At 55.0% G+C, this 21,265-nt stretch overlaps 5 protein-coding genes across 5 annotated transcripts; 2 read left to right on the forward strand and 3 right to left on the reverse strand.

Moving 5' to 3' along the window:
- Window positions 1-6,383: 6,383 nt before the first annotated feature.
- J7T54_002095 (uncharacterized protein) lies at window positions 6,384-7,816 on the reverse strand (the record flags this gene model as incomplete). The annotated part of the gene is made up of 6 exons (XM_051504699.1): window positions 6,384-6,507; window positions 6,579-6,726; window positions 6,894-6,975; window positions 7,040-7,130; window positions 7,510-7,587; window positions 7,803-7,816. The coding sequence occupies 6 exons, from the start codon at window positions 7,814-7,816 to the stop codon at window positions 6,384-6,386; spliced, it is 537 nt and encodes a 178-aa protein (XP_051363792.1).
- A 3,192-nt stretch (window positions 7,817-11,008) lies between these two features.
- Window positions 11,009-12,842, forward strand: J7T54_002096 (putative kinase C1B1.02c; the record flags this gene model as incomplete). The annotated part of the gene is made up of 3 exons (XM_051504700.1): window positions 11,009-11,092; window positions 11,173-12,346; window positions 12,397-12,842. The coding sequence occupies 3 exons, from the start codon at window positions 11,009-11,011 to the stop codon at window positions 12,840-12,842; spliced, it is 1,704 nt and encodes a 567-aa protein (XP_051363793.1).
- Window positions 12,843-12,978: 136 nt separating this feature from the next.
- Window positions 12,979-14,601, reverse strand: J7T54_002097 (Kinesin-like protein-like protein; the record flags this gene model as incomplete). The annotated part of the gene is made up of 1 exon (XM_051504701.1): window positions 12,979-14,601. The coding sequence occupies one exon, from the start codon at window positions 14,599-14,601 to the stop codon at window positions 12,979-12,981; it is 1,623 nt and encodes a 540-aa protein (XP_051363794.1).
- A 1,091-nt stretch (window positions 14,602-15,692) lies between these two features.
- On the forward strand, window positions 15,693-19,034 carry J7T54_002098 (Factor arrest protein-like protein; the record flags this gene model as incomplete). The annotated part of the gene is made up of 4 exons (XM_051504702.1): window positions 15,693-17,606; window positions 17,654-17,975; window positions 18,028-18,157; window positions 18,209-19,034. The coding sequence occupies 4 exons, from the start codon at window positions 15,693-15,695 to the stop codon at window positions 19,032-19,034; spliced, it is 3,192 nt and encodes a 1,063-aa protein (XP_051363795.1).
- A 244-nt stretch (window positions 19,035-19,278) lies between these two features.
- Window positions 19,279-20,394, reverse strand: J7T54_002099 (uncharacterized protein; the record flags this gene model as incomplete). Its single annotated transcript, XM_051504703.1, has 3 exons — window positions 19,279-19,342; window positions 19,406-19,885; window positions 19,943-20,394. 3 exons carry the CDS (start codon window positions 20,392-20,394, stop codon window positions 19,279-19,281), a joined length of 996 nt encoding a protein of 331 aa, XP_051363796.1.
- Window positions 20,395-21,265: the final 871 nt, after the last annotated feature.

Genomic DNA, 21,265 nt, shown 5'->3' on the forward strand with positions numbered 1-21,265 from the left:
AATCAGTGTGACGTTTAACCCTTGTATCTCACGCTGTTCGAATGTTGGTAATTCCCTGAGCCTCCGCTGAAAGCCGACGAGGAAGACATGCTGATTGGCGCACGTAGTCTCGCTCTGGCTGCACAGTTTCTGATGCAGCGATGCTGTGTTCACGGTCCACCTAGCATGGAACAGCAGGGTGGCCTGACCTTGACCACCTGTGCCGCTTTTCTCCCTGTCATTCAGGTGCCATTCTTGAGACGCCGTCAATGACCCGCCAGAGCCAGGGCTGGTTCGGCCCCAAGCCTCGTGGATTGACCATCCTCCTTCATTGAGCATCCTAGAAAGCATTTGGTCACTCCGCCCCACCTCTCTACTGCGGATCTCTGCAGCGCCAAATCTTATGTCTTGCACATCTCTGCGGGGCGAGCTTTCCTGGTAACAGCTACGCGCACACCGAATTTATGCGCTCGAAGGGTAATCGAAGCAATCCGATCGCCGTCTTCGGTCCATCCGACACACACAGTAGGGTGTCCGTAGCTTCGTTAATGCACAGTTGCGTTGAGTGACCAAAGAAACAGAGGGTTCAAGCGAGCATCAGAAATCGATATGCGACGTCATCCAATATTCTTTGTTCACAACCCCGAGTCAAATAACGAACCAACAATAATACTCGCCTCCTGGCTTTCGGAGCGCTCAGAGACAGGTATCCGCTGGTGGCTTGCAGCGCGGCCCGTGACATGACGCCCCTGTTTGGAATTGTGCGTGTACGCACTTGTCGCTGTTGTAAAAGCTTGCCGCTTGTTGAGCGCATCACAATCCTAATCTGAGATGCAACTCCAGCGCGAGCACGAAGTGGAGTAGGGGAACCGCGGAGCTCGATGCACGGAAACAGCATCCCGTCCTGGGCGGCCAACGAATGTGGCGCGTTCTATCGGCCATAAGATCGTCAGCGACATGCGTACTGCGTACTGCGTACAGTGGACATCGAGGCGTTGCGGCATGCCTGAGTCACAGGCCTGCGTCGGTCATGTTGCCTGTGTAGTGCACACAGGGGAGTGCACACAGGGGTCCGGCCGCGGTCCATGAGCCAGCTTTCGCGTCGAACAGGTAATATGGCTCCCTCGTCTGTTGAATGTTGAATATTGGTTGCATGCGACAGGAATGAGGTGTGAGAATCGACTCGTGACACGTCTGCTTCACACGGTGCACCTGCCGAGTACATGATCATTATTAATAACAGCACGCACTGGCAATGCGGCGGTGCCGCGCGGAGGGGCAAGAACTTTCTGCTTACGGTGACAGTGCGGCAGGTGGAAGGAAGGAGCGACTGGAACCGCCAAACACAACTTGCTGGGAGCTAGGCAGGTGAAGCTAGGGCCCCGGGTACACTATGGTGCCTCCAATTCTCACTGGCGGGGCTAGAAGAAAATGACCATTGGCATTCGCTGCCTTTGCTTTCGTCGTCGGGAATCTGAGCCAGGGTGGGCTCAGCCCCTCTGACTCGCTCGACGAGGTCACCGCTTCGAGCACTGCGCTCAGCGACAGAATCAATGGTTCCGGTCCGGGTACTCGGTACTTCTCAGCGCGCTTAGGATACCTCGTTTCCAGGGGTATTCGCAACCTGTGAGCACTGACATTGCCCGTCAAGGTACCTCATTGATTTAGGAAGACTGTCGTCTGAGATTCTCCACTCGCGACCAGTACGTACCAGAAAGGGGTGTGCTGGGACCATCGTCTTGTTGCTCACTCTCAGACGGTCTTTGTTCAGTGATCGACCTGTCCACCGCCTCCCCGAGGTCTCCGACGCTTTTATTTAGCCTTTGATGCAAACACGCGCATAGCTGTGGCAGGGCGGATGTACACCTGCACGGACGTATTGACACAGGTGACAGATCAAGCCCCTGTCAAAGCAGAATGAGCTCTGAAGCAGGCCAAAGCAACAGTCAAATTATTGTTAATTCGTCCTTTTGGAGTAAGTTTATTGGTACTAGTTAGCGTGAGTTGGATTGTTGGCCATCGCTAGGCGAGTTATACATGTAGTTTTGCCATGGCGGCGGTATGTTCATCGGCCGCCTGAGCTCCTGCTAAATAGCCCCTTTTCCACGACTCGACAGGGAGTAACAAGCACGTATCATGAGTCCAACGCGCCCAGCACGACGTGAACTTCGGATACCTTGTACGTAGCATCTTTAGAATGAATCGACCGGAGTGCCATGAAGGCTGCGCAGCGGCTGAGGTGGCTTTCGATGACTAGCAGTAATTGCTAGGTAATGAATACTATTGATAGATGACTTCCAATTTGTACGCGATGACCTCTTGGCCATTTGCGGGCAGTTGCCTCCGCCGTTGGCGGTACGTGTCCAGCACGGTACGTGTGTGTCACGTCCTTTCAGATCCTCAAGGACCAATTAAATTCGGTCATGCGTGGGTGGACTCTCGCATAAAATGCATTGCTACATCCTCCTCTGTCCGTATTATCCGTACCTTCGTAAGGTATGGCTGGCTACCAGGTAATATTAAGTAGCCTTTGGCGCATCGTCACATTCACTGATCATTTTCCGTCCCCGAGTCCACGCTGCTTCTCCCTCAGCTCGATGCTTGTCACTCCCGAGTCCTGACTCCTGGGCTTGTCTCCATTACTCCACCCGCCGAGGCTTTCGAGTACGCACTTCATCAACCGTTTCTAGATCCATTCCGTGATTTAGATGCAGCACCACTATGCGGACTCACTGGTGCCGCGCTGGTCATTTGTCTCGACCCTCTTGATGCAAGTATTTGCGTTCAGGGGCCGCGAAACAAAAGGTTTGGCGGTCAGCAGGGCCCCGTTTTCAACGGTCGACCCATCAGCGCGCATTATAATCAATGTTTCCACTGCAATCGTGGCATTCGCCCCGCGCCAGAACCTGCTCGGCACTTGTCGATTATGGTCCAGTCCTTTCGAGATCGGGCCTTCAGGTGTATCATCCGCACTCGAGAGCGCGACGAACCGAGACAACGCCAACCAGCGCTAGTACAATGCATGATATGGTCCTCACGCCTTCCCTGTCCGCTCACCCGCTGGCTGCGGCCATACGCCACCGGAATCTATCACACACTCTGTCCACATGAAGACCTGCAACTGTTCATCCTGATGACATCCGCGTGTCCGATTTGGTCGAATACTTCACAGGGGGGCATCCAAAGGCCAAGGCTATCAATTCCTTCAACCTTGTAATAATACATAGCCCCTGTCGTCAATTTCTCTGGAAGCTCGGGCAGGGGCGGAATTGTCACAGTAGGTACTTCTCGAGGCACGTGAGCTAACGATCTTATTAGCTAGTCATCGTAATATGCGGCACTGCCCGTCCTTTGCCAGGTATCTCGAAGTTTAGGCAAGGGTGATGCAAGACGAATTGTCGCATACGGGGCGCTTCGGCAACAGCTGGAAAGCGTCGAGCCAACAGCGGCGCCCGCTACGAGGACACGCATTCCTTCGCTAACACGGTGACGACTGGGCTGACCGCGTAGCCGGAAAGACTGTTGTATGACAGACTTAATGCCGGACCGTATCACAGGCAAGCTGCATGCGTTCTTATTTATGTGCACTGGACTCTGATTTGCGCGTTCACCCAACATGGAGCTCTGTCACAATTACGGTAATAAACCTTGGCAACAGTTGAGGGGGTAGGTCATGTTGCTTGCAGATTCACAGAACCAAAGAGACTCATCGGAACTTCGTGACTGACGCCCCCTGCCATTGGACATTTTGACTAATGCCACACATCGACGCTATTTAGATTTCCCCAAAGGGCAACACCAGTCGCCGGGCTCTAACACGCCGCCAACACACTCGTCGGCTCGGTTGGATCAGAATGTCATCCCATGAAGATGGTCGACGCAGGTCGCGCATACCCAAAGGTACGCTATGAGAGTCAGACAGAGGGTGCCCAGAATACGCCTCCTGAGGCGCTTACGCAAGTCGTCCTTGTCCTACGTACTAACTAGCTAACTTTGATATAGTTACGAGTCCTCACACCCTACTGGCCGCTCTCCCCGCATCGGGACCCGGGACCGTGGGGCGGTCATCACGCATGGCATTGAGGGGTTGTATCATCACGCCCCCTCCCTGTTCTGCCCAGCGGGGCGTGTTCACGATCCTTCTCCTCCAACTCGTTCTCCTCCAAGGCAAGGACCAAGACTGCGCGCGTTGATCTTGGCCGCATTCGCATGTGCCCCAAACTTGAGGGACGATGCCCAAGCGGCAGCTGAAGTTGCAGCTGGCGGTGAATGTCAAGTTGCTTGTGTTTTGGGCGTCTACAAGTATTGCTGAGCAAATTTCTCACGGACACTGTCTCGGAATCGCAAGCAGCGTGCAGGAGAGAGACAAAGACGAAGGCTCTTTTCATCCCCTCGTACCGGCCCACCGCGCGTGTGTATTTAGTTATTGATCCTGTGTTTCCATATAGTAGTAATGTGCTGACGGTGAAGGACGGAAAAGAGAGGTTGGGATGAGTCATGGTTTTGCTGGGTCTCAATCCACGTACGTCCCAGCCAGCACACAATGGACAAAACGAGGCTTTGCGCTGACGAACTCTGTGCTATCTGGACAAATGCATCACAGGGGATTTCCTCTCGACATTGTGACCGGTACATCATGTCAAGACGCTACTTGGACGGTCCATCCCTGGCACTGGCCGTGGTGTTTCAGGGTAAGCATTAAAGCGATGTATCCATGGTTATCGTCAACTGTCTTCACGTTCCTAGCGCAATGTACCCTGGCTCGACATGTTCCTTTGTGTAAAGTGATTCAGACTCTGGGCAGACTTGGAATTGAGTTCTTCGCATCCAGGCACGTCGTACCCGCAAATAGTACCTGGCTTGACACGAACAGCAAGGGCTGGACAGGCCTTGATGTCGGTGACATCAACAGGAATAAAAATATGTAACCTCTTTACCTGCCGCGGTTTATAGAAGCAACCATTGCGGGCACACACACATTAGACGACACCTTGGTGACCAGCCGTTGCATGTGCCTCTAGATGGCTTGCGGCCTTGCCTCGAGATGCTTGGCATGGCCGCCCTCGAACTGATAAACGACACGCCTATCTCACTGAACCGAATGAGACGTAGTGGAAGCCCTGGTCTAGAATCGGCTTGGATCTAATGATCGATACTGGCCACTGGTGTGTGGAAAAGGTGGCGCTGGTCCGATGTCTGTGAAAGACCCCTTGATTCATTGGATCTAGACGCCATAGACGATGGTGGATAGCCGATGTACCAACGAGAGATAGTGGTCGGTCATCCTGAGGGATGGTATCTGATCATTGTGAAGATTGTGAAGTTACGTTCAACCTCAACAATGGGCTTATACGCAGTTGTGCATCAGACGGCCCGTCATCGGCGGAAAGAAACCTAACTCGACTATTGCGATGCTGTGGTCGAGTGGCCACAGGCACGGCTCGACACTGGACGCGACACTGGATGCGATCATTGCCATGGTTGACAAAGCCAAAGACACCAGGTAATTTAGACTCAATGGCATCGGCTGTAGTTGCACATATGTCCCTTGGTGCCGCATCGACATTGTTTCCTCAGCCTCGTCAAGGCTGGAGCCGGACATGTCGCCGGCTCGCCGACATGGCCTGGCGCTACCAAGGCTGCAATCCACACACAGAATGACCTGGATGGGCCGCTGAATACGTTTAGGCCACTACCTCCCCATGCAATACCATTTCAAAGCTGAGACATAAGTAGGGGGGGAGGTCGTTGAGACGCGGTGCTGCTGGCGTCCGAGAAGGCGAATGGATCACTGGTGAGTACGTATATCGGTGGTAAAGGCGTGACTGGAATGTGAGGCTGGACGCATGCATCGGCATCTGAGAACCAGGGCTTAGCATTCCTCAGTAAAGAATCGTTCACGTTTCGAAGTTGTCGACTCTCACGGTTGTTTCCTGTTGGTGGCATTTCCATCGCCAGCGAGATGATGACCCGAGTTCAGTGGAGCTAGCTGTTGACTTATAATTGGCTGAGCAGGGCTCACCCTTTAATTGCATACACGGATACGTAAGGTGGAGTGTTCGACCAAGAACATGACCGGGCAGACACCAATTCTTGAGGTCCTTGGGCGTGGATTTTACCGAAACCATCGCTGTTGGAGTTTATCAACAGAGCCGACCCTGGCGAGACATCAAAAGCAAGATCCACCAACACGATGAAGGACATTGTCACATTGGCCGGAGTCCAGTCGCCGACGCCATATAGCGCCCAACACAGCTGACTGGAGCGTGCCATCCCAAACGCATCCCGAAACGCACCCGAATGGAAAGGCTCTGCCGCTCGGGAGGGTGAGACCATTGGAAAGCCTCAGTGAGTCTCTCATACACTTTTCGCAAGGGCGCCAAGCATCCAACCCTTGCCCATGATCATATGGCGACCAAGGACTGTGCGCCCACGGCCATCATGGGCGAGAATGACATGGCGTTCAGATACGACGTGTTCCTTGTGTTGGGTGTACGCGCCCAGATCACACAGGCCACGACGAGGAGACTGAGGAATGCGATCATCGGGACCATCATTGGCCCTCCAGCTACGACTTGATTGCGCTGCTACGTACGTACCTACATGTAGCTGCTGGGGTCGACATAAGCGTTGTTTGCTTCAACGCCTGCAGCTTGTCACGAGGAGTTCCCAGCAGTTGATTTTGCACATTGATAGCCTTGCAAGTCGTCGACTCGAGCAGGGCCATCTCCACCGGGACCGACCAGACTGGTCAGGATCAGGTTTGTTCTGGTGGCCGCCCTTTCGTTGGGCAAAGTGCCCCCAGCAATGTTCCGAGCGTGTTTCCCAACACTCCATGGCGTTGGTGCGGTGCTTGAAACGGCATTTGCTTTGAGGACAATGCCTTCGCATCGTGCTTTTGAGATGACCTTCACCCCGACCGTTGGCCAGGTGGCTAGCCTCCCTCGCGGCCAGCTCGACATGGTGTGGATCGCGGACGACTCTCGCGCACATGATCTGGAATGGGACAGTGTCACGCTCGAGTCGAAAATCGTCGCTTGGCGGCGGGAGTACTCCGTACTGTATCGAACGAATGGCCAGGCTGGGCGCTGATGTCGGCAGCGCGCGCCGAGACACGCTGCATCTCAACCTCGAACTTTACCCAGGACGGGCTGTGGCGCCACGACTCAATGACACAGTCGCATGCGCTTAGAAGAGGAAGCACGGCCACACAGAGTGAATGCCGTAATGGGCAGAGTACCTAAATGCAGGTGGCATGGTGCCGCAGCTGCACGTGTGCGCACTGCATCCGTGTCTTTTCTGCATGTAGGATGCATTACCCTCTTCCGGTCTGCACACGCACACGCCCCCTCTTCCAACAAGTTGCCTCCCTGCGTGGCGGGCACGGTCGACTTCTCTCTGATTGAAAACACCTCGTGAGGGTCCCTAACCCGTCCGTTGTTACAGCAGGCGCCCGCAGACAGGATCGAGCGACTTGAAGGATGCTGCCGCGCTCTGCAGGGTCATTTTTTCAATTGTGTGTATGCGTACGGAGCAATAGTGTGCAGTGGCATACCGCCACGCAGCGCTGACCGCCTCTCCTCGCGCCCGAAAGAGGCGGCCCCGCGACTTACGGGAGGAAAGGTCAGTCGCCCTCGTCACATTTCTCACGGCACCAGCTTGGCGGCATAATATGGCAGAGCAAGGCGGGAGAGACACGGCCGAGCGTCACATCGCCACGACATTCGCTCCGCTGGCTCAACCGCTCTCGGTGGCTGGGCGGACAATGATCCATGGGTCCGGCGGGCGGCCATTGAGGCCAGCCGCGTCTTGGGCTTACTCACTGTTCATGGCCCATTTTTCGCACGTGGATCCTGTGGTCATCCATCGAACAAGAACCGAGGCCCATGTCAGAATCAAATGAGACCGATTGCCCTGACGACTGCTGCCGCCCGAGTGTGTCAGCCGGCCATTCTTTCTTTTGGCGTGGCTAATCTTTTGGGGAATTCCATCATCGTTATGCTCTGGCCACCTGCGAGAAGGTTCGAGCGACAGATCCTTCACAGAGCTTGTCGAACGTTGGACGGTAGGATTCCCAACCAAGGGGTTCAGCATCCTTTTTGCAACGTGTGTTTTCGGGACTCGTAGCCAGCGGCTCCTGTCTCTGTTACGCAGCAATTTGTTGATTCTTGAAGAGACGCAACTGCTAAGCATTGGCGTTGACAACAACTAAATCTCAGCTATTGATTATAGTTCGTTTATTAGCATTTGTCTAAGGTACCGGGTAGTTGACCTTCTGATATAGGATGACAGATCCGTTCAAGTATGGCGTAGGTAAGAGCCCTACGCCGGGCAAAGTCAAAATCGCCCCCAACATTGAAGCCGTGGATTGTCTAGGCTCGGTGGAAGAACGCGCACAGTCGTGTCATGATCAATTGTTTTTGGGAGGTATTGTCAAGCATACCACATCTGTTATTGAGCATACCCAGTGGAGGCTCCCTGCCCCGTAGCTGAATTTGGTAACACTCGTAGGCCGCGACTACTTATATTATCTTCATTAATTCGAGTGTCTTAGACGCCGCGGGAAGTTATAGATACGGTAGCAAAATACCCTCTAGGCGAACAACACACTAGCTAAATAAGGTACTAGCCGAATAATACTCTACTGCTCGTATGTTAGCGATAGCCTCAAAAGTTCAAGGCGATATACTACGAGGCAGTGGATACACGCCAAAAGGCTGCTGTAGCTCAATATTTGAGCCGACTTGGTGTGCTCAATAACAGATGTGGTGTGCTCAATAACAGATGTGGTGTGCTTGATAATACCTCCCTTGTTCTTTCCCACTCACTTCCTCCTTGCCTTCATCATATTCCACTTCAAGACCACGCAAGATGCGTTTCGATCACACCACACATTTTGAATCATTGGCCGAAGGGCTTTGTTGCCCCCTAAGGTCTTTGTTTTCGGCTAGGCGTCACGTCCCTCTCCTGAGCCGCACTCGTGCTATCAGTGCGTGCGATTGGGAGTTCTCTGTAAGAGCCTAGAGCTCTACAGTCATCGGTTGATTTGTCTGACGAGATCTTGCTGATGATCATGAACTACAAGTCCTTGGCTCAACTACCTGACGAAATCTTGCTCCTAATTACGGACCAATTGTTTGTTCCCAGACTCGCTCTGGGCACTCAGACAGACCTCTTCGATATTGTTTCGAATCTTTAAATCTGAAGATTTTTGTCGGTTTTCACGGAGAACCAGGCCGCTACGACCACCACTGGCCGTTTTCGCTGCGTTCTCTGACGCCAGGTGAGCGCGAGACTGTCAGAAAGTATATACGACCATCAAACGCCTCCCGCAAACACACAACGGCGATGGAACGCTGTGGTGCATGCGTCGAGGTCCATGAACGCGGTGAACATGACCGTCGTCTTGTCAGGCTTCACAAACTGTACTATTCCCATGCTTGCCAAGAGAACCATGCAGGTGTCTTTTTCTCCGCTCCAAGCCTGAGAGAATATGAACCAGGCGCCAACATTACGTGAACTGGAAGGATGGGCCGGTCGACGCTGTGGTCTCAAAGCTCTACTCCGCCAATCACTTGGGAAACACTGGACAAGGTTGTGTCCCAGAAGAGATATAGTGATCCGACTCGGAGGATATGGAACTTTCCTCGCACCACCTTGTCGGCGAGGAAAGACCAGAAGAAGCGCAATCTATGTAAGATTCCGGTATTTAACAAAGACCCAGCATATTTGCATCAGCATGTCACGCTTGTGTTCGGATGGGACCTCCCCCTATTCGAAATTGATGCTTCGGTACCTCCAAGTCTCGGGGCTATTCGACACTTCGCCGTGGACTTGGTGGACAATGGAGCGCTACGGGGTCTACAATGCCGCCAGCACATGGTAGACTGAGGTGTGCTCCAGGACACCGCCATGTCCGGCATCTGCGGGTGCTTTGCAACACTAGATGAAGACATTTGTAATGAGATAAATTTCTCTTTCTGAAAGATCTTACGTGCTCATGCGGTTGAGAGCGGGTCCAGGACTGTGAAGAGTGCGGTGGACAATACGGCGGGCGGCTTCCTTCAGGTCGATTCTGGCTGAGGTATCGCTACTTCTGGAATATACGCAGAGCAACAAGTCCCGGATGGCTTGGGTTCATGGATGGCATACCGGCTCTCGTGCACGATGACGATAGCAAGCATCTTCTGGGGTGCGATCAACTAGGCTGTCTCACCGGACAAGGACGACGATGGATAGAGCTGGTCAAGGAGGAGACTTGTCTGTAGTGTTTCCGATTCGAGGCGTCCGGAAGGCCAATTGACGAGACAAAGGGGTTGGCCGGAAACATGGACGACATTGTTAAACAAGGGGAACCTGGGAGGGAGGGCTGACCGAAGGTATCAAGTGCATCCCCAGTTGCCCGAGGTCTTCTTAAGAAAAGACGAGCTTCGCAGACGCACCAACATGGTGCTGGGGAGAGATCAGATCCGCCCGCGAGGGAGACCTATGGACGTGGCCAGGGGTCTGAAGGGTGTTGAGCAGCATGTCCTCCCAACGTCGGCGAGTACTGAGCTGTGATTAGACGTGTGTAAGCAAACCCAGCGGTGATGGAATCACAGGATAGGGGGCCAGTTGTGACTACGTATTTTTTTCTGCAATGAGGTGAAAGCTGGGTCATTCCGAGTGGTTGAGGGGGACAGCAAAGACGGAACGCCGGGTGCAGGGTAGGCCATATTAAGCCCGCTCGAGCTCGACTAGGTAGATCCACAGCATCAATGCCATCGCGCCGGATCTACGACTCGTACCAAGGCTGGACAAGGGCGCTTTTCATGATGACGGAAGGCAGAGCGAGTCTGCGGCACCAGACATACCGCCCACTTGTCCATCTCACCCCGCTGGATGAGCGCAAACAGATTTCCTTCTTCGTTCCCAAAGCCCCTCCTCAACATACCGGACAGCGACTCCAGCCAGCTGCTGTTGCTGTCGTGACGCTGCCCCGCGATTCCGAGTTTCGAGCCATCGCCACGCAGCGTCGCTACCACGCGAGATGAGCCCTTCTGGAGAGAAGCGCGTCGTGTTTCAGGAACATGGATCGGAAGAGAGCGACGACGACGACACTACGAGCTTAGAGGTATAGTGATCTTCGGAGGCTCTCGAGGAGTCTGCCACAATCCATGGTACTCAGTACCTTTGCTGACGAGCATCCCCAAGGTCACCTTTGACCCCTCCAACCCATATCGACGCAAGAGCTCGCTCGTTTCCTCCGAAGCCATCAAGCCAACGCCACATCACCGCGCGAAACGAGACGAATGCATCGTTCATCAGTTTTTCGAATCGCAGCGCAAAGCCCAGGGCGCGACCGGCGGGAACGGCAGCACCCACTACCTGGCGCATCAAGTCTACAACCAACCCGAGAAACAGCAGGAGCAGGCCAATGCCACCGAAGCAGCTAAGCACGATGCCGAGTCGACTGTCGAGCCCAAGGAAAAGCCGGTAAAATCAAAATGCGAGGTGTTGGCCGATGGCCACGCCGGTCAGTCAGACCAGCAGTCGTGGACATCGCACATGACACAGAGCATGTCGGAAACGGACCTCAGCGCCTCCGACGATGTGCATAGCCGCACGCTGACCAAGAAGCAGTTGAGCGACATGGCGTGGGGTGTGCGTGAGCTGAGCAGACGCCTCAGCAGCATGCGAATCCGCTTCCGCGTCAAGACAGTCTTCTTATTGACAAAGGTGTACGACCAAGACCTGATACCCAAGACAAGAGAGCTCACGCTCTGGCTGCTGGATAGAAGCAGAGACGTGAAATACACAGTGTACATTCAGGACAAGCTCAAGAACAACAAGAAGTTTGACGTGCAGGGGTTGATGGAAGCGGCCGCCAAAAGCTACGTGGCGGCGGGGGAGATGGACCACGAACAGGCCATGGACGACATTAGCAGACGATTGCGGTACTGGGACGAACCCATGTGCAAATCGCGACCGCAGACATTCGACTTTGTCATCACGCTGGGCGGTGACGGGACCGTGCTGTACGCCAGCTGGCTCTTTCAGCGCATCGTGCCGCCGGTGCTCAGCTTCGCGCTCGGCAGTCTGGGATTCCTGACAAAATTCGACTTTGAGAATTTCGCGCCCACGCTCAACTCCGCATTTGCCAATGGCGTGACTGTCAGTCTACGGCTGCGCTTCGAGGGGACCATTATGCGCAGCCAGCGAAACGCGGAGCTCGAGCCTGCGTCCTCTTCGTCCGAGGACGAGGGAAAGGTGCGCGATCTCGTGGAGGAGCTCATCGGCGAGGAGAGGGAAGACGCGCGCACACATCGCCCCGATGGGACCTTTGAGATCTTGAACGAGATTGTAGTGGATCGAGGGCCGAACCCGAGTAAGCCTCCGCGCACCCACGCCCATGACACAAAACTAACAAAGCGATAGCAATGTCCTCCACAGAGCTCTTTGGCGACGACGAGCATTTCACGTCCATCCTCGCCGACGGCATCTGCGTCTCGACACCCACCGGCTCGACGGCCTACAACCTCGCCGCGGGCGGATCGCTCTGCCACCCCGAGAACCCCGTCATGCTCGTCACTTCCATCTGCGCCCACACACTCTCCTTCCGGCCCATCATCGTGCCGGACACCATTGTGCTGCGCGTTGGCGTTCCCTACGATGCGCGCACGTCCTCATGGGCCAGCTTTGACGGCCGGGAACGCCTCGAGCTCAGGGCTGGCGACTATGTCACGATTAGCGCCAGCCGATATCCCTTTGCTTCTGTGCAGTCGGAGGGCAGGAGGAGCGAGGACTGGATCAACAGTATCAGTGGGAAACTCGGTTGGAATACGAGGCAGAAGCAGAAGGTATACACGGAGTGGAAGTCATAAAGGGGTTATCATCGGCGCATGGCGTCCATTGGAATCTGAGATAAACAAGCAATTCCGCCATCATGACAAGTCATAACTATACCAAGCTCCTAACACCGTGCTGTATACCAGAATAGCCCCTGGGCCTTGGGAACCATCAAACATTCTCTCTCACGCCAAGCGGCTTCCGGGCGCTCTCCTCGTCCCTGAACCGCGTCAGATCCCCTCCGATGAGCTTCCTCAGGTTGCCCACGTCCTGCATATATCGCCTCATCTCCTCTTGCAGGTCGTCTTCGCTGTAGGCTGTGCTCTCGGAGTCATAGTCAAGGTCGTCTGGATCTGACGGCTCGTCTTGATTCTCCTTATCCCCGTCATCACTGCCGGCCTCGCCCACTTCCTTCACCTCAAAGTGAGGGATAGGGTTCTTGAGACTGTCGATGGCCAACTTGAGGTGCAGCTTCAGAGCCTCGTTCTCCGTCTGGAGCTTCTTGATCTTGCTTTCTGACACCATGCTGCGCTCCTCCATCATGCGTTGCATGGTGGCCACACGCTCTTGGTATTCCTCCAGACGCTCCTCGGCCTTTTGTGCATTCTTCTCCTTCTCGCGCGAGTCTGACACGGACATTTGCAGGAGACGGATCTCCTCAGCCATAGCCGCGATTTGAGCATCCCGCTCAGCGGAAGAGATCTGGTCTTGGTTGACGACAGCTCGGGTCCGGATGCGCTTGGCTTGGTCGGCGTATCGCAGTGTCGACAGTGTCTCGTCGTAATCCGAAGGAGCAATACAAGCAATCATGGCAGTCTTGCTGTTTCCACCCAGTGAGTCCTTCAGCAACCAGGTCAGGATGGAGTCACGGTACGGGACCACATCCTTCCTCTTGCCCGACCTCAGGGTCTTGGAATCCGCGAGAGCAGCGATCACACGTCCAAGAGTAGTGAGCGACTTGTTGATGTTGCTGCCCTCACGGAGCCTGGCGCCAGTCGCCTCTGTTGATTTTGCCCTCTCGCTACCCGCCAAGTCGACGAGCCTGATCCGTGAGCTGCGCTCCGTCGTCTCGTCCGTCTCCATGTCGTGGTGAATCTGTTTGAGCATAATGGTGAAGACCGCGTGACTGCGACTACTGGTGTCGTTCATCTTGGTGCTTGCCACTGTTCTCGAAGAGTCGCCATTGGTCATGTACCGCAAGATCTCGTCAATGTTGCGGACGGGTACCTCTGTCAGGTCTTTGACATAGGGTCCTTCTGTCGGCGACTCGCGGATCTTGAGGTAGTTTGGAGGCTTGTTGGGTACCACAGGTACTAGCAAGTCACGGACGTGTTCGTTGTAGACCTCGAAATAGGACACACGCACATTGTAGGCCACGTTGGAGTCCTCGTTTTGGGCCGCTTCGATGCGTTCGAAAAGGTCTTCGCACGTCCGCGGAATAAGGCCGGGCTGGTCTGGCGTGCCCATCATCGTGTAACTCTTTCCAGACCCGGTCTGACCGTACGCAAAAATGCATGTGTGGTAGCCCTCGAAATTGTGGTCGAGAAACTCCTCGCCCAGGCTGTTGTACACGTCGGCTTGGTGGGCATAGTGCTTGTCCTTGACATTGTGACTCCAGAACGAATTGTCAAAGATAAAGCTCTTCTCTTCAATGACTTTGCGGGACTTGGGCTGCTGTTTCAATTGAATGGAGGTCTCGGCGTCGTCGGGTGCAAAGAGCGTTGTCTGCTGTGTCATGGGATCCATCTCGACGAGGCATCTCGCCCGCTTCTCGAGCTCTGCTCGGTCAGTCATTGATTGCGCCCAAGACCTGAATCCACCAACCTCTCTGCAAGAAAGCCCGCACGCGGACGACGACTCGCACATTGCCTCCGCCTTCCATCCTGGCTAGCAAAGGCAGTGTCCCATCTCTTGAACGCATCGATGGCGTGGAGGCGGAAGAATGGACATGGCCAACAGATGGCGAGGGTGAGTGCGCGAGACTCTGTCGTGGATCTGGAGCCATCGTTCGCAATGTCTGATGGGCGTCGTGAGTAGATTCGTGAAGTCGTTGGCGAAGAATGGGGTACATTCCCTGCTGGAGACTCGCGGGCCGCGAGCCACTTTTGTTTACTTGGGCAGGAGCTGTTGCCGGGGTTGCAGCGCCTGGATCTGCGGTGTGCTGGCGTTGACAGGGGTCAGGATGATCTCGCGGAACGGACAGACTCGAATTGTAATGCTGCAGCAACGAAGCCAGAACTCGAAGAGAACGATTTGAAGCCATCAAGTCATGGTGGTGAGGATGATGATAGTTCTTGTCGTCCGAAGCCCAATGTTTACATTTGTCTCGAGGTGGCTCACCCGAGCAACCACAGTGACGCTTGTGTGACAACCTCCAACTTACGGGACAGTGGGCGAGATCCACTCCCACCAAAGGCTTGCCGTAGGGTAGGTGAAGAGCTCCGCTCGCAACGGAGCACGATAGGCTCTGATCTTCACACAGCACTTGCAGATGTTCGTGATTGGAAGGCTCGGGCTTTCGAATGGGATTTGCCCAGGGTCTGCAGGCTAGGTATAGTATTTTACATTAACGTCAACTTTGCAACGCTCGCCGTCAAGTTGACCGACAGGACTACTCTGACCCTCCACCACCTCCTTCTCACTGCACGACCCCTACCCCACTACACCGACGAGTCGGCAGCTCCAACTATGCGCCCAACTTTCCACTCCAACTACCATCACTGACTTCCTAGCTTCACCATTTTTTCAGCTGCACACGCGACGCATCGAACCATTGTATACGAGATCAGAACTATGGAATAGACCGAACTGTCAGGACCCCGTGACCGCCTCCGCGATGCTCCCAACCCAACACACGCGAAACGTGGCCACCTCTCCAAGACAGCATGGAGGAACCTTGGCTTGATCCGGGCACAGAAAAGCCGGCTCCCACCGGCCCTGTCCCGCGGGACGAAGAGTTGGACGCGTCGAAACCGACAGGAGACATTGCAGATACCGGGGAGGTCGTCGATGTTGGCACAGGCACGGAGCAACCAGGGACTGAACAAGGGCCGGTGCCAGCACCACCCGCGCCGTCGCGACCTGGACTGCAGCGCAACTCACTCGCGGCTATAGAGCCCATGTCCCTCACGCCCGCACCGGATCCGCCTTCTGCGGCAAATAATAACATTGCTGTCGATGGCGTCCCGACCGACTCCCTCTCGCTCATGCAGCTTCGGCGCATCGTTGCAGAGGTCAACCGAGCCGAACCAATAGCGTACGACTTTGAATACACAGACTTTGGTCCGCACGCCGAGGAGCTAGATGAGTGGTTCGGATATCAATTCTGGCAGTGGGTGCGACTCAACTCCTGCCAGAAGGCATTCGAGTGGCACTGGGACAATGAGAACGCGACGAGCAACGCAGAGGTACCGGCCTGGGACGACGCCGACAACGAGGTACGAACGAGGTTCATACGCGCGGCCATTGGGGGCGTACAGAGCAACGATGCAGCTTTACGCTCCGCAAGCATTGGGAAGCTGGTCTACCTGGTTCTCGGGCGATGGGGCGATACAGCCATGCCCAATGCCACGGCCGAGGACTCAAAGTCGGTTGCGAGCATATCGCAATTGAGAGCCATCAAGGCGGGCGTTGAGTGCCTGACATCACTGGATGGTCTTCCCGTCGTGTGGGAAGCCCTCAGGAACAGCTTCGAGGTGCACTGGTCTGGAGACCAACAAGGCACGTCGCAAGAATCACAGGACGAGTTGATGAACTTGATGACGATTATGTACTTTGCCATCGAGGAGGCCCTGCACGACCCAGAAGACATGGCGGCTACGCATGGCAAGCTTTTGGAACTAAGTCCCTCGCTGGTGGATTTCATGCTGTCGGCAACGGCCAAGTTACGGTGGGACGAGGCTCAGTCGATGCCGCACATGCAGATTTTCCTGTTGTTTTGGAAATCAATTCTGTTGGTGTTTGGAGGCGGCGAAGAGCTCGAAAGTGTCAAGGAAGCGACCAGCGAAGCAGACGCCAATGGTCTTGACAAGGAGACCATCACGGCATCGCCGCTGGACTATCATGTCTTTCGCCAAGAGATCACATCCAAATATCCTGCCTACGTGCCACCGAGGCCGTCCATACCCCTGGAGGCAGAAAATACATCACTCCTGCCACCCCTGCCGAACCAGACATCACGGCACAGTGCCGGCAACGGGATCGTGCCAGCACCGCCCAACTCACAGAATGGGGGAGCCTCGATCTTGGATCAGCCAGTGCACATTGCGACGCCCGCGCCGTCGCCACCGCCATCGCCAGGCGTGGGCAAGGGCGGCAAGAAGCAGAATTACCAAACGAATCAAAACTTCCCCTTCATGTACCCTCCCCTCGATGCTACTAGTAACAGCGCAGGTGGAAAAGGTCTAGCTGGAATCAACGAAACCCTCGTCAGTCGGCGCTGGGAGGGAAGCGATATCCCCGCATCGATCCTCGAGGCCGGCGAGCTCTTCTCGAGCCGCGTGCGTATGACGCGCGCGACGAGGCAGCTGTGGGAGGAAAGGGAGCTATTCCAGAAATACGACCGGGGGTGGGACTCTGCACCGGCAGGCGATTCTGATGACGATAATGACGATATCGAGGATCTGAACCTGGACGAGCTCACCGTGGAAGAGCGAGAAATCCTCAAAGAGATCAAGGTGGAGGACAAGAAACAAGAGCAGCCTCCCCTGCCGATGGACTCGGGACCAGACTTTGGACCACGTCCGGAGCGTTTGAGTGAGAGGGACAAGCAGAGGCTGTGTGCGGTAGAGAGTTTTTACGTACGTGTTTTCGTTCTGCCCAACCAGGAGCATGCTAACCTTTCTAGCGCGATGCCCTGCCTCACCTTCAATCCTTGGTCATCGTCCTCCTGCGACCTATTCTCAACAACGTCACGGCTATTGTCTCGCAGCAATCACCCGCCGGTGGACCGTCAGGCGCTGGGCCTCCTAGGGGACCCCAGCAAGGCATCAATGGCGGCGTGAACGGACCTCGGCCGCAAGAGGCACAAGCCCAGGGTGCACACAATTCACCACCGGAGTCCCCGGAGATGTCACCCGAGGAGCTGGATGCGGCGCGTACCCGCGAGATCACGACCAAAGCCATGACAGGCATACTCCTTCTGCTCCTCAAATGGCTGAGAGCATCCCGTGAGTGGTTCCGTGAGGTGAACGGAGCGGAACACAAAGCTAACGACGTCAGACGTCTTGAGCTACGAGTACTTATCGCAACTTTTGCTGGACTCTAACTACGTCCCACTGGTTTTGAAGCTGTTCGCCCATCAGGACGTTCAGCAGGTTGTGGATAGCAAGACGGACCGAGCTGAAAATAGGTGAGCACGGCCTATTACTGCTTGCAGGACTTTGACTAATGAACTAACAAGCTTTTTCCACTTCTGCAACCTTCGGTCACGTCTCAAGGATAGGTTAGAGGGAGATGAAAACGAGGATGACGAGGAGGAGCAGCACAAGGCGGAGGCCCCGCCAGCTGACGTGGAAAGCGAGGACGACGCTGCGCCTCCTCCTATTCGACGGAGACGCCATCCCTCGGAAGCAAATGGTCCCGCCACTGCCAGTGATGAGCCCGATGGTGGACAGCGATCCGCGCAAGAGGCCGAGGATGACGAGGGTTTGACGCGTCCTGAAGTCGACGAGCTGGGCTACCCAGTGACGAACCTGCCAGAGGAGCCCATTACGGATTTCTCGCGGCGAAACTTCTTCTCCCTCATCAACTATCTGCGCATCATGCAGAAGATCTGCAAGGGCAAGGCGCACCGCAACCTGCTGCTGGTGCAGTACAAGTCCTCCACCATCCTCCGCAAGTCGCTCAAGATACCGCAGCCGGACCTGCGGCTGTACACGCTCAAGCTCTTCAAGAACCAGGTGCCTTACTGCGGCCGTAAGTGGCGCCAGGGCAACATGCGCGTCATTACCGCCGTCTATCTCCACTGTCGCCCCGAACTACGAGACGAGTGGCTCGCGGGCAGCGACGTCGACGCCGAGGTCGACTCCGCGCTGCCTCTGGAGCAGGCGCTCCGTAGCCTGACCCACTGGCGGAATCTGAGGCGCTACCCGGAGAAGATTGCGCCCAGGATAGGCAGGAAGTTGAGAGAAGAGCAGGGTGATTTCTTTGGGCGAGAGCTGGAGAGGCTGAATATTGGATGGCAGATGGGCGATGATGGAGAGATGGAGGCAGAGGGATGGCCGTGAGTTCTCATGGGCGAATTATGCCGATAAATTTGGGTGCCATATCCGTCAACAGGTCGTCCGCGATGCTCGTTGTAGATCAAATGACGACCCTGACGTTCTGAGTTAGCCTTACACCTGTGTCTTACACTGTGAAACATTCTTTGTAAGTAAAGATTACTATTATTTATGTGTGCATATGCTGGTTGTAGGATAATGTCTTGCATTCTCGTGGGTATCTCCGCATCCTGTCTCATCTGTCTCACATTCAGCGACGTTCATAGATTCCGTCCTCATATCGATAGTCCGGCGCAGGCTGGTACCCGCCCGTCCTGTGCCCCGTGTACGGGTTACTCGTTTCACATGTCTGCGTGGGATACTCAAATCCCCCGTACCTCTCTTGAAGATTGTATCGCTGTGGACTCTGCGGACTCACTTGGTCATCCACATTGTCCACACTGTCGTATCGTTGCTGATGGGAGTATCCATGATATCCAGTGCATGCTTGCTGCTGTGCCTCGTCGGAGTAGAGTTCGTATCTCTGTGGCTCGGGGCGTCCGTGAGCCACGCCAACCTGGCTCGTGTGCTCGCTGGGAGCGAAGCTGTCGGTTCGTGGGTTGGCGACAAGCTCGCCAGGCGTGGTGTGCTCGGGTAGGATGTTGTCCTGCTCCATCTTTTGAGCCGGCGTTGTTTGTCGTTTGCCGAAGACACGAGCCAAGAACCCTTTACGAGCTGTTGATGTCACGGTCCCCGTCTCATCCTTGGTTTCATGTTCGTTGGTGTATTCCGGATCAACGGGGAGAAGCCTGTGCTTCTCACGGTAGATCTGGCGAGCGAGGAAGAGCTCAACTGCAATGGCGCCCAGCGAGAAAAATCTAGAACAGATCAGTTAGCGTGTGGGACCCGAGCGTGCGAAGAGGGCGAGGACTTACATGCTGATGATGCCCACGGCGAGCACGGCACTCTGGAGTCGACAACCCGTCCCATAATCGGGGAGGACAACAGAGCCGCCGGAGCCGCCGTCCACCGTGTCGCCTTCTTTTCCCTTTCCCAGCACACCCGCGTTGACATTGTCACCGGAGCATCCACTCGCGCCGGCCCGGTATGTCACGCTCACGTATATCCAGCAAATAGCGAATGCAAAGTTGAGGATCAGCAGGACAAAGCATTTCGGGACGGATACCAGTCTGGATAGCAGGATGAGTGTGACGATGGTGTAGAGGATGGAGGCGCCGGATATACCCTCCACAGCTGGGATGGAGTCTGGCAGCGAGAGGGAGTGCGAGGCTAGGATGGCGAGCAGGTACGTGTTGATCGAGAAGGTGATGATGGAGGTTAGGAGCAGCGGCGTGTACACCAGCGACTGGAGTAACTTGAAGCCCATGGCGGGCTGTTCTGGGCACGATAGGAAATAGGAAGATGTCTAGTATTGGTCAACGATGCCGCAGCTGATTGATGGACCAGACCGAAGATGGAGTGACACGAGCGTACAAGATGCAAGACGTAGGAGTAGCACGATATTTCAAAGATGGCTTCGCATCTGCTCCGCGAGCGGCACCCGGTATTACGTATGCCATCCTAGCCTCCCGTTACATTTTGCTTTCCCACTAGCGAAGACCAAGAGGCATTGACTGTGGCGATCTTGAAACTCTGGGAACGCGTGTATGTGCTTGAGAATGTGGCTGGTGCAAGAGCATGTCGTCAGGCTGATGAGATCTGCGTGGAATGATTGGCTGCGACAGCCCGCTAGCCACACATGAGTGCCGAAAATAGGTCACTGCGCCACATTGCCGGTTTGGTGCCAAGCGTCAAAGGCCGAGGACTGGAGACGAACGCGTACGATTGCCTCCATTCACTTTGAATTCAATGTGTCGCCGTTTTTTGTGGATGTTCTCGTGATGATCTTTGTGCTTGGTGATTTCGCCAGGAATTGGGTCCTGTCCTGGCCTTTGTCACCGATGCCGCCTCATCTGTCTACTTATGTAGCAAAGGTGGTTCAGTCAATTGACGGACTTGCTCAAAAAGAATAACCTGCCCTCATGTTCGAGTCCACATCAATTGAACAAACAATCACCACAAAAAGAGTTGTCGAAGTGCTGGCAGCCGTCGTGATGGTCAGACCTCAACGACTGGTAACCACCAACCAGGACGGTCAACTCTAGGTTGGTTCCACGTACCCTATACTGTATTTTTTCTCCCGCATCTAACTGGGCGAGTCAGTCTTCTCATCATGTCAAAGGTGGGCTGCCTGAAAA

The sequence above is a fragment of the Emericellopsis cladophorae genome (assembly GCF_022114955.1).
Source record: "Emericellopsis cladophorae strain MUM 19.33 chromosome Unknown NODE_10_length_638493_cov_120_236322, whole genome shotgun sequence".
NCBI lineage: Eukaryota > Fungi > Ascomycota > Sordariomycetes > Hypocreales > Bionectriaceae > Emericellopsis > Emericellopsis cladophorae.